Genomic DNA, 16,978 nt, shown 5'->3' on the forward strand with positions numbered 1-16,978 from the left:
GGAAATAGGAAGGTACTCTAAAAAAATCTCTGCAAATACAAAATTAATCTTCTAAACACACATATTCAAGGCCTTTAGGTCAAATCCACAGGTAAAAATGTCACATAAACCCATTGTAATGAATGAGATTTGTATGTTATAAACAGTGTTGTAATACATTATCTGGTGGTGTAAACAAAACTTACCAGAGGTTGATGACAAGATATTAACTATGGCAACTTGGGTATCTGACAGAGCTTCTTGGTACGAGAAATTTGCCAAGAACCACTGGGGAAAAAGAAAAATAATTTTGTTATTATATGGGTAACAACAACAGAGCTTAAGTTTCTCAGTGCAATAAAATCCTACTTAAAAAAAAATCCAATTTTTTAAAAAATAAAATCAGAGCTAGATTTTTAGCTTAAAGAGACTTCTAACTTCTATTGAAGTGACATTAAAAGACAGCAACAAATTTAGAACTGGCTCAAACCAACCACATTCAAGTACATGTTTAATAACGAAATACCATACTTCAGAACTTAAAAAGAATTAAAATGACATTATAATAGCTAGTCTGTAGTAACTAAAGGTACTTTTAACTTGTTTTGGAGTGCTTCAAGATGATAACTGCACAAGGGCTGCAAAGAAATTTCAGTAATGCATGTGACATTAGTCAACCTAAGGAGGTTCTTTCAGAGTACTTAAAACCAGCACACATCTTCACCATTAAAAACAAGCATCTCTTACGTTGAATGCCTAAAAAATATTTCTTAATTCCTCCATAAAGGAAAAAAACAGCAAATGTTTTCTCACTTCTTGATTGAGATCTCACTAGTAAGATCTCAGATATATTCTAAGGGAAGTAACCATTCTAGTCTTATGTAGAAATAGTCACAAATTCCAAGAAGAAATACATGTACATGCCAGTAGTGTCCATGAACAGAATAAACAGATTTGTTTTAGACATGAGGACACTACCCCAGAAAAAATTGCACCACTGTTTTCTGGTACATGCATAAGTGGTATTATTGTTGATGATGATGATAGCAATAATAATAACAATCATGCTTAAATAGCTCCACTCCCTGAGGAAAAGCCATGATGAGTCCACACTACATAGAATCCATTTGGCAGTAGCTGTGAAGGTGCTTCTAGAAAAGGTATCACTGATCTGCCCTCTACATTTTTCTGCCACTGAAATCTCTCTCTCCCCCTAGAACTGAGGCATGATGCAGTAACAGCATCTACCAGCAGATTCATAATTACATCTTGCACATGGAAAGTTTTACTTCTTATAGCACATTTATAAAATAAGGTTTAAAGAATACAAGTCATCTCAATACTTATTCAATATTAATTCAATATATTCAATATTCAATACTTAATTCATCGCAATACTATTATTATACAAGTTTTAAATGCATCTTTACTTAAGTTTTCTGAAAGAATGGAGCACATACCACGAAGCAAAAGAAAAAGCTAATTTTTGCTACTTGGCTTGCAGTGAGTTTTCCCACAGTTTTTAAGATGGATTCCTGCTCCTTCACTGTTGGATAGGACATGCGGGACAGCTTTGCCTCCAAAGCATGGCTTGATGGCAGCTGCCGGATCTCCATGATGTTACTGAACCTCACACGAGGTTTCTTGGGTGCTTGAGAGGCAGAAAAAACAGAAAAAAAAAATTCATTTTATTTTTAAACTTTTTGAGCCAACACAATATGCAAAGAAAATGATGATATTGTAACACACCATTGATTAAAATACTGCACAAATAACAGGTTCTTATCCAATTAGAAGACATGCCATCATGATTTATTAAACTAATATTTTGCTATTTAGGAGGCCACTAATAAGACAAAGTACAATTAATTACTGTTTTCCATCAGTAAGTTGTCCACCCACGAAAACATCACTGAAAAGCACCACCCCTGCTCCCTGTCAAAAATATCAACAAAAGGTAACAATTTTTAGATAACAATTATTCCATCTTAAAAACTATTATATATATATGATTTTCTTTAATTGTCTAATAGCCAAACAGCCAACACCTGCACACAATTATACCTAACTGCAAGGACAATGTTTCATTTAGAAGATTAAAGTCCAACAGCCTCAAAGCTTAGCAGAGACCATAAAGTCACTTGCCCTTTTGAAATCCACTCTCTAACTAATCTTGCAAACTAGGATTAGGTTTTATTTAGAAGGTTATTTTAGTATCATTAGTTTCCTCCATAAATAAAACATTACACTAAACACTACAGGCAAATATTAGCTTAAATCAATGTGAAACAATACCTAGTTTCCTAAAAAAAAAAGTAAAGGGAAAGCTGCAAGTGGAACAATTCTGAAGTGATTGGTGCATGTTGCCACAGGAAGCAGAGCCTACCAAAGGGGTTCCTAATGTGTACTATGGAGAAATTAAAAGAGCTTCCCTTTGATAAGCAGGGACTCTTGCTGAGGACCGGCTAACTGGATGTTCTGGAGCCAACCTTCCTACAATTGTCTGGGCCAGTCAGGCCTGTTTCAGGTACTCTCACAAGATAGTGAGGCTTCAATAAAACCAGAATGCACATAGACTGTTAAAATTCTTACTTTGACTGCTTTGCTCCTGCTCTAAAAATGACAATAGCTTTTTTTTCCAGAGGCTGACTCACTGCTGCTGGTCTTACAAGCCCAGAGGGAAAGAATCACAAGTACTGAACCTAGTTGGTCCCTTGAGATAAACATAGGCTGCATCTGTAGTGACCAAGAAAGGTAAACTGAACGACAGGCCTATGTTTTCTCTACCTGAAAGTAAATATATGAGGCTGCAATTCATGCAATAAGAGATTTCAGAAAGGACAGAAAAGGAAAAAAACAAAAAGGAGGGGATGAAGGGGAAGCATGTCCTGCAACATGACAGCAGTTATACTAAACAAAGAGAAAAGTAACTCCTTCTCCAAAGAACTAACATTACAGCATTCCAAAAGTCTTTACTCACTTTTCTCTGCATCACTACTATTACTGCCATTTTTTTCAGTTGGCAAATCGTGAAACTTTACAGGAACATATAAAGGTTCACTCTGCAATGAATCAGTATAAGTAAAAATACAGTTAAGCAGTATAATTCAATTATTACCAGAATTTATTTAATGAATTGGAAAACTAAATAAAGAAAAAGTTAATAGCAAGAGAATCAGACTTAAAGCAGGTCTGCACACAGTGGATAGACTTGTCAAAATACATGTATACAACACACTGCATGTTACACATATTGGTAAAACACAGTACTAAAAGAGAACTGTGCTCTTTTGTGTGTATCCTCATGAACACAAAACATATGGACAGCCTACTGATTTAAAATTACAAAGTAAGTCATCAATATTACAGATATTTCATTAGCTATAGCTTCTGTCCAAATTACAAACTAGACACACAAAACACAGACTGTATGTAGAAAGACTGAAGTACTCATTTTCTTCCCATGACCCTAAAAGCCCTTATTTTCTACCCTAGACCTAAACATCAAAAAACTTTGGGAAATATCTACAATACATAAGGCACTTAGAAGTATTTCAAACAATTAAAACTTTTGCTAACAAGACATGTTTTAAGCTGCTTGTTTAGATTAAACTGATAAACTCTAAAGTCATTAAAAAGATCTGGTAGTTGGATTTTCATTAGGCTTGCTTAGGATAAGAATTTTGGTGGATGTTTAAATTAATGCAAAATTGCTCAATTTTCTAGAGTCACATGATCTTAATGAATTGAGAAGGCCAAGAAGATTTTATTCTTAAATAAAGTTAAAAATCCCCAAAAAATTAAATGAAGAATACACCTGAAAAAAATGTCTCTTCAAGTAATTCTGTATAAAATATCCATACAGTAATTTGCAATGCTCAATTGCTTTTCCCCCCTCTATTACAGAGATGGTATGAGCTGAATATGTAAAGGTTTTCTCAGTAGAAGATAATATTTCTTTGACAAACTACTACAGAAGGATTCAATTAAGTGCTTTATTGAGCTGAGAACCCATATTTCTTACAGTAAGCAATACCATTATTTGCAGTACTTATTAGTAACATATAAGGATGTAAGTTACCAATCCCCTTTGACAAAACCTACTACAGTTAAAACTGCCATATTTTATAAACAGTAAGTCAAGATAGCTGTGCCATGTTATTGTAAAGCATTCACCTTCATAAATTAAGGCACTTACCAGAGAACTGTTCACAGTGGTATCTGTTGTACAAGCAGCAAAATAACCTTCAGCATCTGCAAACTAATTACAGAAATTTTAATGTAATAAACTACCAAGACAAAGTTATTAGTAACTGCAATTTTTGAAGAGTAAGGATTTTTCCCTCTCTCCTCTCAGCCCTCCTCCCCAATACTAAGAGGGCTTACAAGTTCAGTAAATAATTTCAGTATTTCCTTGTACCTCTTGAACCCCACTGAATTCAACTACCCAGGTATGAATGCAGGATGAGGCTCTTTAGATACAGAAAACCTGCAAAATTCAGTCTTAGGGACACAATACCCACTAAATGATTGTGCATCTATTAACAACAAGATGCTTCTTTCTTCATTTTATTGAGGCAAAGTTCCTTTCCCTCCTCCTTTCTGCACCTTGCCAAACCCATTTGCCCTGACCTGCAGCTTGCTGTTCTACCACGATTGTAGCAAAATTATTAAACAAAGCTTTTAATGTGGACGAGAACTTCAAAATAATGTGTGAGTGTTTCTCCAAGCAATCATTGAAATAAAAGCATATAAATGGATGTGTTGTCCAGACTAATACACAAGACACTTTAAAGGCACTTGCAATAATTACAGAGTTGAAGATTTAACTACACCCCTTGAAGGGGAAGGAATTTTCTAACAGCATATTACAGTCCTGTCTGCACTGTTCTTTTGAAAAGGAAAAACAATGGGATTCCAGTAGCAGTGTCATGAGTGCCACATACAACATGTGACAGACTGGGCACTCTTAGTCATTGCTTTCCAGTTCGTATTTCATTACTGTCAGCAAAGAAACTAAGTTCTGTTAATTCCCAAATTATCTTATGAAGATCCTGAACAACATCAAGTCTAACACATGCCATATTACACACAAACACTTGGTATTGAAGGCTGATCTAGCAAAAATTGTATCAAGACATCAGCCAACTTTAAAAGCTTTATGTGTTTAACTCAAGAATTTTTTAAAAATATTTTTTCAGTTGTTCTTTGTGCTTTGTCTTTTCTTTAAAAAAAAAAAAATCACACTTTAAATGTTATGCCTGCAACTGTCACTATCAGTGAAGTCTAACGTATCCAGAAAATCTTAAGTCTCTTTCACACAAGCTATTTTCCATAAAGACATGTCGATTAACAGCATGTTCTTGGATCACATTTTCTGGATTTTTTAATGTGAGATTAGTGTCAGGCCAAATGCCTTCCTGCTTCCTGAGTGCTGCTGTTCAGCATCTTGAAACACTGGCACAAAACAACTGCTCTTCCCAGCATCTCTTGGAAAAAAACCCAGCATTTCTGTCATATAACAACAATTTTAGCTTCTAGCACAAACTATGCCTAACTCTGGAATGGGCATCACAAGGTCACTCATGCATAAAAGCTATAATATTAACAACAACAAAAATGTAATTCTACCACCCTTACTAAATGTAACTTTAATCCCCTCAAAACAGTCAGCAAACAGTTCATAGTTGTGCCAGAGACAAAAAGAGTCAGTGCTAAAAATCAGCTAAAAAGATCAAGTTCTGATTCCATTGGTTGCAGATGTGGGGGGAGTTAAAGGGAACCAAGAGCCAACAGTGAGTTCCATAAGCTCTTGTTAAGAGGAATTATCCTCTGCATTTGCCCAGGACACAAAACCAGGCTGCAGGGACCTATGGCCTGGCCCAGCAGAGCATTACTTACAGCTCCTGACAATCTCACATTGCTTTTTCTCACCTCTCATCCTTTCACATGACAACTGTTATGGCTGCCAGGCCTTCCTGTGGCATGATTCAGCTTATGCCTCAAATATGTAACCTTTGCTCTTCTCTAGTCTCTATTTTAAGGGGTTTTTTTCTGTACAAACTTAGACAACTATCACAACATCTACAGAGTTGTAAATACTTACAAAAGCTGCATGCCTTCCACGAAACCCACGAGTACACTGTTGCCTCCATGGCTTCCAAACAATAAATCCCAGAAGATATAGAACAAACATGGATGTTTTTGCAAATGTACTGAAAAAGGGTTTGTTGTACCTTGTAAAAACATACTGTGGAAAGAAAGTAATTGTAGTATCCAAAATTACCAAGTAGGTAAGAGTTCACAAAATGAACGATCAAGTGTAAATATACAGTCCAGAACAGCCTGCTTCCCAAAATACCAGAGTTGTGAGTACTGGCATGGATAACCAAAGGAATCAAGTGGCCTTGCCTGTTCTGGGGGAACCCTCTCCCAAACTACCTCCAATGCCAACAACAAGGAGACTTTTTGTAAGAAACAATGCCACAGAAAACTACTTCTTACTTCTGTCTCACCAAGCAACACATTTACATGCTACTCAAATAGCACTGAAAATACATTTACATACAAATATTTTCTAAATTGAAGGCCACTTTTATAAGCAATAATATATTAATCATAAATTAGAGAAGACTACTTTGGCTAAATAACATTTCAGTATCAAGAGTGACTCCACCAGCTCATTGAAAAAAATGTTTTATTAATATCACAAGATAAGCACAAACAATTGTATACATTTAGTTTCAAAACTGATGTAGAACATAACTTAATGACTGTTCAGAGAAATTAATTTAGGAATTCATTAAAAACTCAATTTCCATTGCTAAAGCTCTGGTTTAAGTCCTAAAACTTAACATGAAATAAATACCTCAATAGTTTCAATATGGTTAATATATGAACTAGATGAAATTACAGGGCTTAACTCCATGACTTGAGCCTTTTCATCCTGAACTTCTGGATGTTCTGAACTGCAATTCACCACATCAATCAGCCTGCCATGTTACAGCTCATTTACTAATTTTTGGGAACCATATGGGCATTATTTTAATCAATACAGCAAAAACAAAATGAACTCCCTGATTACAGTACCCAGTGATGAGTTTATGCTGTTTAAGTTGTCAGTAACACCTTCTGTCTTGACACAGAAAATGAGTTGAACTTATCTGTAATTTTTAGTGGATTCACGCGGGTGAAACACCAAGTTTGATAATTATGATTCTGCTGCATTTTTCTCATTAATTTTCCCTTAAAGTGTGTGGAGCAATACTCACAGAAGTGAGTTCTGAAGAGGCCACCCAGATGACATCAACCAGGAGGAGAATGACAATTCCTAGAGCCATTCGCCTGCGCTGGGCAGATGAGCTGCTCTGGGAGCTCATCCGGTTCATGATAAAAACCCACACCATTTGGAACCTGGGCAAAGGAGACAAAGAAATAACACACAAAATGTTACAGTGACACACACAAAGAAATAAACACTGGGGGCAACTGTTTCATACACATGAACAGGACCTAATATGCAAGGACACACATGACTGTGTTGTTAAAAAGCAGATCTTTGACCGATCCGGCAGAAATTTTCAGAGATTTTTAGGGACAACTAGAAAGTAAATCTTGACTTTACAAAAATTTCTTAACTTCTTTAGCAATGAAGTAAGAAAATAGTAGGTAAAACACAATCTCTTTTTGGAATTTACACTACAAGTTCTGCAAACAGTATAAATTAGATTGATGTGTTGTGACAAATGTCAGAAACATGCTGAAACTTAGAGGCATTCAACAAATATTTCAGAAGACATAGGAAAACATTTGGGTAAATTATAAATTCTTATAACAAGAGGTGATTCAAGAAAAAATAGAATAATTGTAAACTTAAAAAAGTAGACTACATATTCAATAGTATTAAAAAATTATTAAATGGCTATTTGGTAATTTATGAAACATAGGCATGAACCAATTCTAGCGAAAATCTATCAAAAATTCATTAATGCTACCGCAAAGGAATTCAGATTTGTGACACAGCTTTCCAGCTGCCCATTCGATGGCCTAAATTCAGGAAAACTTTCAATCATATTACTAAAAAGCTTCAAATACAATTGACAAAGACTGATGACTCATTCTTGTACTAGAATCCTTTACAAACTCTCTAAAGCATGTCAGCCAAACATGTATGTTATTTCTATCATTAACCTTCACTTATTTATGTATATATTTTAAGAACCAATTTATTAAGAGTTCATTAACTACAGATGGCACAGCATACCATAAACTCAAACACCACATCTGAGAGAACTGCTCAAGGAACTACAATCTAAGTCATCTTTAGAGAGCAGCTTCTGACTTTCATAATAAATAGAGGTCATCTTCTTTGCTAATACGGCTTGATAAATTTTAATTGAACTTGGTTTTTTCCAAATGTGTCAACATACAAATACTTGCCTTCTTTTCATTATTTACAAATGATTGATGAAAGAGACAGTGCAATAATGTCCTCAGTGAGTGAGGAAGGTACATTACTTTTTTTCCAGAGTAGCCTGTTCCTCAGATTAAGGATTTAAATGCCCAGATATGCACAAGCACACTGGAGATCACAGCAATGTTTTCTGCATTGACTCATATTCTATACAGTCTCTGCCATGTTCAAATCTTGACACTTTTTCCTCCATTTCTAAAGAGCTTCTTTCAAAAGGAAAATGAACAGGCAGAGTCCCTGAAGTATAATTATACCACTAGATCTATGCCGATATATTCCATGTGTGGGCATCAGTTCTGGATAATTACTCTGCTTTTCTGATAAAATGGTGGGACTGACAAAAGAAAGCAGAAATCTCTGAATAGAGAGAGGCAAACTTCTGAAAGACTCAGCAAGGAATTATAGTTTCTACTTGATACAGAATAAAGGAGAAAACATTTGTTCTCAAAGAAAGAGCAAATAAATGTATGAAACTTGAAGAAACTAACATAGAGGTTTTCAAGCTTGAAAGCTTATAAAGGTTTTTTCAGTTTTTAGGAATTGATTTAACAAATACTACATATTATACTCTACAAACTTTGCCTTCATTTTATTATGACTAATAGCCTACAAGCCATTACATAAAGTTATATTATATATAGCCTAAAAATTGCTCGTGTGTTTGCATAATATGCAGCTAATGTGGAAGCTGGGCATAGAAGAGTTCAAACAAGCTGGAAGGAAGAAATCTCATTCCTGTCAGGCTATGGCACAACTCTTGGACAGTGGGAAAGTATCCTAGAAATAGAAAGCACTGCAGCCTTCCAACAGCTCTGTGCTGCAGGCAGAGGGGAGAGGTAGCTGGGGAGACAGGAGGGAATGGCAGCAGCCTGATCAACTGGACATCTCCACATCAGATGGTCCCTCACACCTACAGCTCTGCTGCTCTCACCACAGGCTGCTTCAAAGCACACTCTGTGAACAGAGATCATGCACAGATAACATTCACATTCTGCAGCTGTTTAATCTTGTGCTCAGCTTGTCTATGTTGGCTTGAACAAATCCCTTTAAAATCCTTCAACAGGAGCAAAATAAAGGATGATGGAACACCCAGCACTTCTTAGAAAAGAGGTTACACAAAGTTATTCAGAGTCTATGCACATTTTACACCATTTCTTCTGTAACTTTGATAAGTAGATGCTAAAATTCTAAATAAAGAGCCCATAATTATGCCTTGGAAGTTGGAATTTTTTATATGTTGCAGTAAGAGCAGCTATTACTTCTCATCTGACTACCAAGTATCTGTTTAACATTTCTGTGTGCCTAATATAGCGTTTGCTTGATCCTTCCCTAACAAGGCAAAAAGCTTAACAAGAAAAGGTGACTACGAAGTGCAGCACGATCACCTTCAAACTAAGAGTTGACTAAAAAAGTTAACAAGCAGCAATACTAAAATGTATGTGTGAAGTTCAGCAGAAATTCAAAAGCCTACTGAAACCTAAATAATAAGATTCAGGACAGAATTAAAACCCTGTAAACCATCACACAAAATGCAAAATTGCAAAGACAGATTGAAAGTACTATTTTGAGAAGTTTTAGAGAGACACATTGTTACTTATTAAAAGTACTCACTAACTTGCAATGAAATACAATTCCACACTTTCATGTTTGGCTTCTGTACATTGAGGGTAATATGCTCTGATAGAACTGAACACAAAAGAACAAGATTTTTCTCACATTACCTTCCACAATAACTGCAAAAAAGAAACAAAAGTGGTGACTAACAAACTTCACACTTCATGTCAAAGTGAAGACAGTCTCCTAAAAAAAAAAAAAACAAAAAAAAAAAGCAAAGTGTGAAACACCATGTGCCTACATACATTAAGCATTTATCTTTGCAAAAGACTGTTTAAAATTTCAAGTTCTACAAGTGTCTTCTGCAGCTCAAGTCCTAAGTGTTGGGGACATACAGATCTAGAACCTTAAGAACTGGTATGCATCAAAAATGCCAGCAGGGCAGCCCTGAATTGCAAGAAAACAAGAGCCTTACCTACTTTTGATATTACAAAGAACACAATCTCTTCCTTATTAATTGACTATAAGAGGTTCACATGAGGAACAAGAACCTGATGATGTTAAATTCTGATTTTCTAAGCTGTGCAGAGAAAATGTGCACTATTTCTTCAGTGCACATTCCTAAGCAAAGAATTTAAACATTAGAACTAGGAAGGTAATGGAAGAACATACAGGCTGTTGGCCTTAAAATAATCTAGAAAGATAAGGCACCTCCATGTTATGTCTTGTGAAAGCCCAGTATCTTTCCTTCCTTAAATGGATACAGAATTATTAGTGTATTAAAACAAAACACCATCTTACATAAAATTTATTTATAATTTTTAAACTCAGATCCTATAAACACATTCAATAAAATCCACGGTTACATGATACAAAATAGAGCCATAAGTTTTATTGCCTGGAAGTGCTGGAATTTTTATTATTATTAATGTGAAATGTTGCTAAGCTCTGTTTTAGGGATATCCTGAATCAAAAGGAGTCACACACTATGCTAAGGAGTCTCAAATTAGTGTCCCCAACAGAAGTGGCACCAAGAGCAGGATTAAATGCTTACCCAAAATTAGCTTTTGATCACCTGTCAAGCATGGCTGAGAGTTTGTAAACTGTTAACAGGGAGCAATAGCTAAATTCATGCTTTTCACCTCTTTGATTAAGGGGTAACTCATTAAGAGGGACCCCACAAGCCCCCACTGAACTCAACATTTACACACAGCAAGTTCAAACCTTTTCCACAGTTTACCAAATTATCATAACTGCTTTAAAAGACCCAACAAACTGGAAGATGCATTTTTTAAGACAAAATCATGCGATTATCCATCTTCTATTCCATTAAGACAATGCTCACTGAATATCCTGCACACCAAGGCAGAAAATCACAGAATATTTTGAGTTGGAAGGGACCCACAAGGATCATAAAGTCCAACTCTTAAGTGAATGGCCTAGGGATTGAAGCCACAACCTTGGCATTACTATTGTATTCAGTAAGGCTTTACCCTTACTGAACATTTAATTTATCAAGTGCAAAAAGTTATGATAAATTTAAGCCACCAGAAGACACAGAGACTGCAATAAAAATTATGGTTTAAAAGTAAATATCATATTCTACTCTATTTATAGAGCAGAAACTTTAGCATGTTTGCCCTTTGTTTCCATTATTAGGAAATAAATATGCTTTCCACATGGTGCAACTTTAAACATACCAGCTCTAATCTGACATTTAAGGAATATTCATTGAAAAGACTTTTGTTAATATCATTATGATTTTCAGCAAACAGCACTGAGAACTTTTAAAGTCTCCTTTTTAAAATTTATTTACCATTCCAACAGTCTTAGAGTTGGTGCTGTCATCTTGCAGAACCATTTTTCAGCCAGTTACATGAAGATCTTCTGAAAAACAAACATTAAAAATTTTCTTGTCATGACACTGTACTTTTGATTTTTAAATGCTGCAGTACCCTAGATTGTGTAAAAAGAGCCACCACTTCAATTTATGATATCAAAAGATATAAAAAGCAGTCTCACTGTGTAGTCTACAGTGCATGTTCCCACAGCTGACTGCACTGAAGCCACCAGGCTCAGCAGCCTGTCCAACTCTCCTCTTCTGAACATGCAACAAGCAACTTCTGAGGGCAGGAAATAAAACTGCACCACTCATACTTCATGTGCAAGCTCATTTGGACAGCATCAAATGTTTCTTTGTGCAGATTATTTCCACATTACAAGCTCCGCCCAAGAAGAGAAAAATCACATGAAATTCTCAAACTTTTACTGCACTGACAACTAGGGAAAAGAACATTATAGGCCAAAGAATTGCCAAATCATTGCAAAACAGAAGTATTGCTGTTCTGGCTGTTCCAGGAGGAGAACACACAGCCTGTCTCTCCCCTCTACCACCAAAATACAGGAAAAAAAGGACATAGCAAGAATGCCAAAAGAAAGACACAGAACAGCATCTCAGTCACAAGCCATGGTGCAAGCAAGTCAACTGGAAATTCTTCCTTGTATTTACTCAAGATTATTTCATATACAATTTGAAAGACAACATATCAAGATAAGGTTTAGTTTTTCCAGTTATACCAGCTGCTCCAACAATACAAGTTCTGGGATACAACCTCCTCCCCCTTTTAACATGTTCTGTCATCAGTGATTCTTGTTTCATATTGGATTGCTTTTGAGATAAGAGAAACAGAGACCCTGCTTTCACTTTAACCAGAAAAAAAAACCTGAAAGTAAAATGATTTACATTTCTATGTCAAAATCTGTAAGCCTACATTAAAGCAACATTAATCTAACACAATTCTGATGTCTACTCAACCTCCAAAGGGTACCATGAGGTGACAGCAAAGGCAAGAATATTCAGAAGAGATAGAAAAGTGAGCCTTATGCAACATGACTATTACATTCACTGCAGCCCTGTCATTTTTACTCAAAGAAAGTTTCCTGTAGGATCTTAGAATATAGCAAAGCAAAAGATCAAAAAAGCAACCAAGTTTTTCATACCAGTACTGAGTTCTGCAAGTAGAGATCACTGCTCCCATTTGCATAGGAAGTTACACAAGACAAAGTCTGCACAGAAAATACATTAATTTTACTACTAAAATAAGAGAATTTAGCTTAATTAAAGGTATGTTTTAGAAATCTATTGGTATGTAACAGTCATGCTATCAAACTGTCATGGCACAGCTGGATATGGGTATTTGAGGAATAAAAATAACAAGAATGTTTGAACATTTTCACCAATGAAATGAAAGCTTCCTATTCAGCACTTACTCAAAATTCATGAAACAATGCTTCAAACAAATGTTCCTATATAGAACTAGTAGTGCAAAGTATTAATCTGTTTCCTATCTCAGAGTCCTTACCAGCTACCAGGCCATCCAAGCACACAGTTCTCAGTAACTCCTGCAGCACCCCCAGCAAGCCTGTGACCCTGCTGGACTTGAAGTCTGACTGAATGAGTTGGAAACACCCCAGCTTCAGGTCAGCAGAGTGAAAGCTGACAAGCAGAACATACACTGACCTCCTTGTTATTCTTGTCCAGCAACATTAGGAGAAAAAACTCCATGTCAAGCTGCCAAGGCCTCTCTAAGCTTCACCACGTACAGAGCAATCCCAGCCACCAGTAGCTCCACATTTAACATCAGCTAAGGATTACAAATGACATCCATTTCACATGCTCCAGATCTAATCTTGTCTAGAGCAAGGACTAAACATATCGTGCTTTGTCACAGGATATAAAGACAGATTCCTGATAAGAACCAGCAGGGCAGCTTGCAGAGAGACACCCTGGCAGCTGGAAGCTGAGCCTTCCAGGCAAGGTAGAAATCCATGAAATCACTGCATTGGAGTGAACAGGGGTCTCATTCCTGCTCACAGAGATCTTTGGGGAAAAGCAGCAGGAATAAAGAGAAGGAAATGAGTAAGTCTTCTTAATGCACTCACAGAAAAGTGAATGCCTAAGAGAAAAGATATATGGCTCAAGCCCTGGGGACCTCGGAGGAGGAAGAATGACTAGAAACTCACAAGTAGAACACTGGAAACTGCAAGGGGAAAGGAAAGGGACCTGCAGCCCAAGCAGGGGAAGCACGTACCTCTCAGCCCCAGCAACGCAGGACAGTGGTGCCAGCTCAGAATCACTGAATCAATTAGGTTGGAAACGAGCTTTGAGATCATCTATCCAACCCATGACCAAACACCACCCTGTCAACCAGACCGTGGCACAGGCTTTCCTTAAACACCTCCAGGGATGGCAACTTCACCACCTCCCCGGGCAGCCCATTCCATTGTTTAATCAACCTTCTGTAAAGAAATTATTCCAAACGTCCAACCTGAACCTCCCCTGGCGCAGTTTAACACCGTGTGCTCTTGTCCTGTCACTGCTGCCTGGGAGCTCGACACCCAGCTGGCTCCTGTCAGAGGGTTCTGCAGAGCAACAAGGTCTCCCCAAAGCCTCCTTTACGCCAGGCTAAACTCCCTCAGCTCCCTCTGCCACTGCTTACAGGACCTGTGCTCCACACCCCTCAGCAGCTCCGCTGCCCTTCTCGGACACGCTCCAGCGCCTCAGAGTCTTTCCTGTAGCGAGCGCACGGCCCAGGCAGGGCAGGGCGGCCGAGGTGTGGCCCCGCCGGCGCCGAGCGCAGGGCCACAGTCACTGCCCCGGTCGCGCTGCCCGCACCGCCGCGGGTGCAGGCTCGCTCTGGGGACAGCGGAGCCCGCCACACACCCCCCGCCCGCCCAGGGGAGCTTCCCCGGGCCGGGGAGCGGAGAGCGCGTTCCCCACACCGCTGTCACGGGCGGCCGGGGCCGAGGGCCGGCGGGACGCGGGGCGCTCGCACACCCCCGGGCCGGCCGGGCACGGCCACTCCGCCCGCACGAAGGGACAAAGTTCCCTCCCGGGCCCGGCCCCGCTCAGCCTTACGGGGCCTCTCGCCCGCGGTGCCCCCGGCAGCAGCGAGACCCGCCCGTTCCCGGCCCCGCTCCCGTTCCGGCGCCGCTCCCGGTACCTGAGGCCGCGCCGGGCCCGGCGCCCCCCGCGCTCCGTCCGGCGGCGGCACCGCCCGCCCGCGCCGGACACCCGCAATCCATCCCCGAGCCCGCGAGCGACCGCCCCGCCCGCGGGCCGGCCTCATCGACGCGCTCGGCCAGCAGCTCCACACTCCTGTCCTGCTGCCCGCCCAACCCGGCTGCGGGAGGGGCGGCGGGGGAGAGCGGCACCGGCAAGGGCGGCGAGACATCCCTGTCCGAAACATCGTCCTCTTCCACATCCTCGTCCGCACCAGCATCCTCTTCCACATCCCGGCCATACCATCATCCTCTTCCACATCCCCGTCCTCACCACTGTCACCATCATCATCCCTGTCCCCACCACTGTCACTATCACCATCCCCATCCACATCCCTGTCCGCACCACCGCCACCGTCACCATCCACATCCCTGTCCCCACCACACTCATCGTCATCATCCCCATCCCCATACCAATCCACACCTCTGTCCCCACCACAGTTACCATCCCCATCCCAATCCACATCCCTGTCCCCCTACCGTTATCGTCATCATCCCCGTCCACATCCCCGTTGCCACCACAGTCACTATCACCATCCCTAACCCATCCCCATGCCCATCCCCATTCCTATCCCTGTCCCCATCCCCATCCCTATCCTCGTCCCCATTGCCATCACCGACCCCATTCCTATCAGCCTTCCCTTCACCGCCCCCATCCCCATCTCCATCTCAAGCCAAATCGCTTCCCCCTTCCTTGTCCTCATCCCTATCCCCGTGTCCATCCCGTGTCCATCCCGTGTCCATCCCGTGTCCATCCCGTGTCAATCCCGTGTCCATCCCGTGTCCATCCCATTCCCATCCCGTGTCCATCCCGTTCCCATCCCCGTGTCCATCCCGCCCGCAGCCCAAGGCTGCGCTGCGGTGCCCGCCGGGCCCCGTGTCCCGCGGGGCAGCCCCGCTCTGGGCACGGCTCCGGGGCCGCTCCCGGCTCCTGCCCGGGAGAACGGGACGGCGGAGGGAGCGCTCGGCACAGCGGGGAAGATCCCGAGCTGGCTGCTGAGCCCGGGCTCCTGCCGGTCCCGGCGGCAGCGGGGCCATCCGCCCGCGGCCCCGGTGCGCAGATGGCAGCGGGAGAAGCGCCGGCTGCTCCGAGATCGAGCGAATCTAACGGGGGAATGGCAGAGCAGCTCTGATGGAGCAGAGCTTGCTCCGCAGGCACGGACATTTATACAGCCTCTTCCAAAACTTTAGGATAAGCAAGACAGAAAAAAAACAAATACCACCTACAAAAAAAACCCCAAAAAACTAAAATACGGAGGAACAGAGAAGGCAGGGGAAGAGAGCACGGAGTGAAGAACTAGAGATGGAGAAGTGGAAATGGAGCTTGAAACCAGTCTGTCAAAAAAAAAAGAAAAAAAGAAAAAAGGGGAAGAAGCAAAACCGAAGTGTACAAGACTCTTGAGAAATGTCCTAAAATGCAGTGAGGTGGTGGAATCTTAGTTTCATAGTTATCATAATCTTTACACTCTGTGATACAGAACCTGAAAGCAGTGGCAACTATTATATTTTTCCTTCACTATCAACACACTTTGAAGAGCATAAAAAAGACATATTGTGTAGACATGCAACCTAAATTAAAGCAAACTTTCAAGATGTATATGTTAGTGAATAAGAAGCTGCAAAAGGAAATGCTGGAGAAAGTCTATCAAAAATATTGAATTCCACGAACTTTCACGGGCTTAGATGAAACTGCAAAATCAGATTCTGGTCCTGTTTGGTTGAGTTTTGTAGTCAATGTTAGTACTCTCTGTAGTCAGTGTTGATTACTATTTAAGAATTAAGTTCACAGTACCAACCTAAAGATAACTAGGTGTATGTCACATCTTGCAGATTATTCAGTATTCACCTGCTAACAGAAATAAAGCTTTTGGGAAAATTTAGCTATTACATATTTTGGAAAATTTACAGCAA

At 40.0% G+C, this 16,978-nt stretch overlaps 1 protein-coding gene across 3 annotated transcripts in view; it reads right to left on the minus strand.

Annotated features, from left to right (window-relative positions):
- SLC35F5 (solute carrier family 35 member F5) overlaps positions 1-15,037 on the minus strand; it is a 29,852-nt gene extending 14,815 nt beyond the window's left edge. The window contains exons 1-10 of one of the 3 annotated variants that reach the window (XM_084209540.1): positions 14,098-14,153; positions 13,007-13,072; positions 11,823-11,893; positions 10,174-10,252; positions 7,251-7,392; positions 6,086-6,229; positions 4,178-4,240; positions 2,960-3,041; positions 1,440-1,630; positions 186-267 (exon numbers count right to left, since the gene is read on the minus strand). In XM_084209540.1, the coding sequence (XP_084065666.1) occupies positions 186-267; positions 1,440-1,630; positions 2,960-3,041; positions 4,178-4,240; positions 6,086-6,229; positions 7,251-7,385 (697 nt within the window). In that variant the 5' untranslated portion in view covers positions 7,386-7,392; positions 10,174-10,252; positions 11,823-11,893; positions 13,007-13,072; positions 14,098-14,153. Of the gene's footprint in view, positions 1-185; positions 268-1,439; positions 1,631-2,959; positions 3,042-4,177; positions 4,241-6,085; positions 6,230-7,250; positions 7,393-10,173; positions 10,369-11,822; positions 11,894-13,006; positions 13,073-14,097; positions 14,154-15,009 lie in introns of those variants that run through there. The other 2 variants (XM_084209539.1, XM_084209541.1) reach the window with 2 other exon arrangements.
- Positions 15,038-16,978: the final 1,941 nt, after the last annotated feature.

This window comes from Fringilla coelebs, assembly GCF_963513975.1.
Source record: "Fringilla coelebs genome assembly, chromosome: 7".
NCBI lineage: Eukaryota > Metazoa > Chordata > Aves > Passeriformes > Fringillidae > Fringilla > Fringilla coelebs.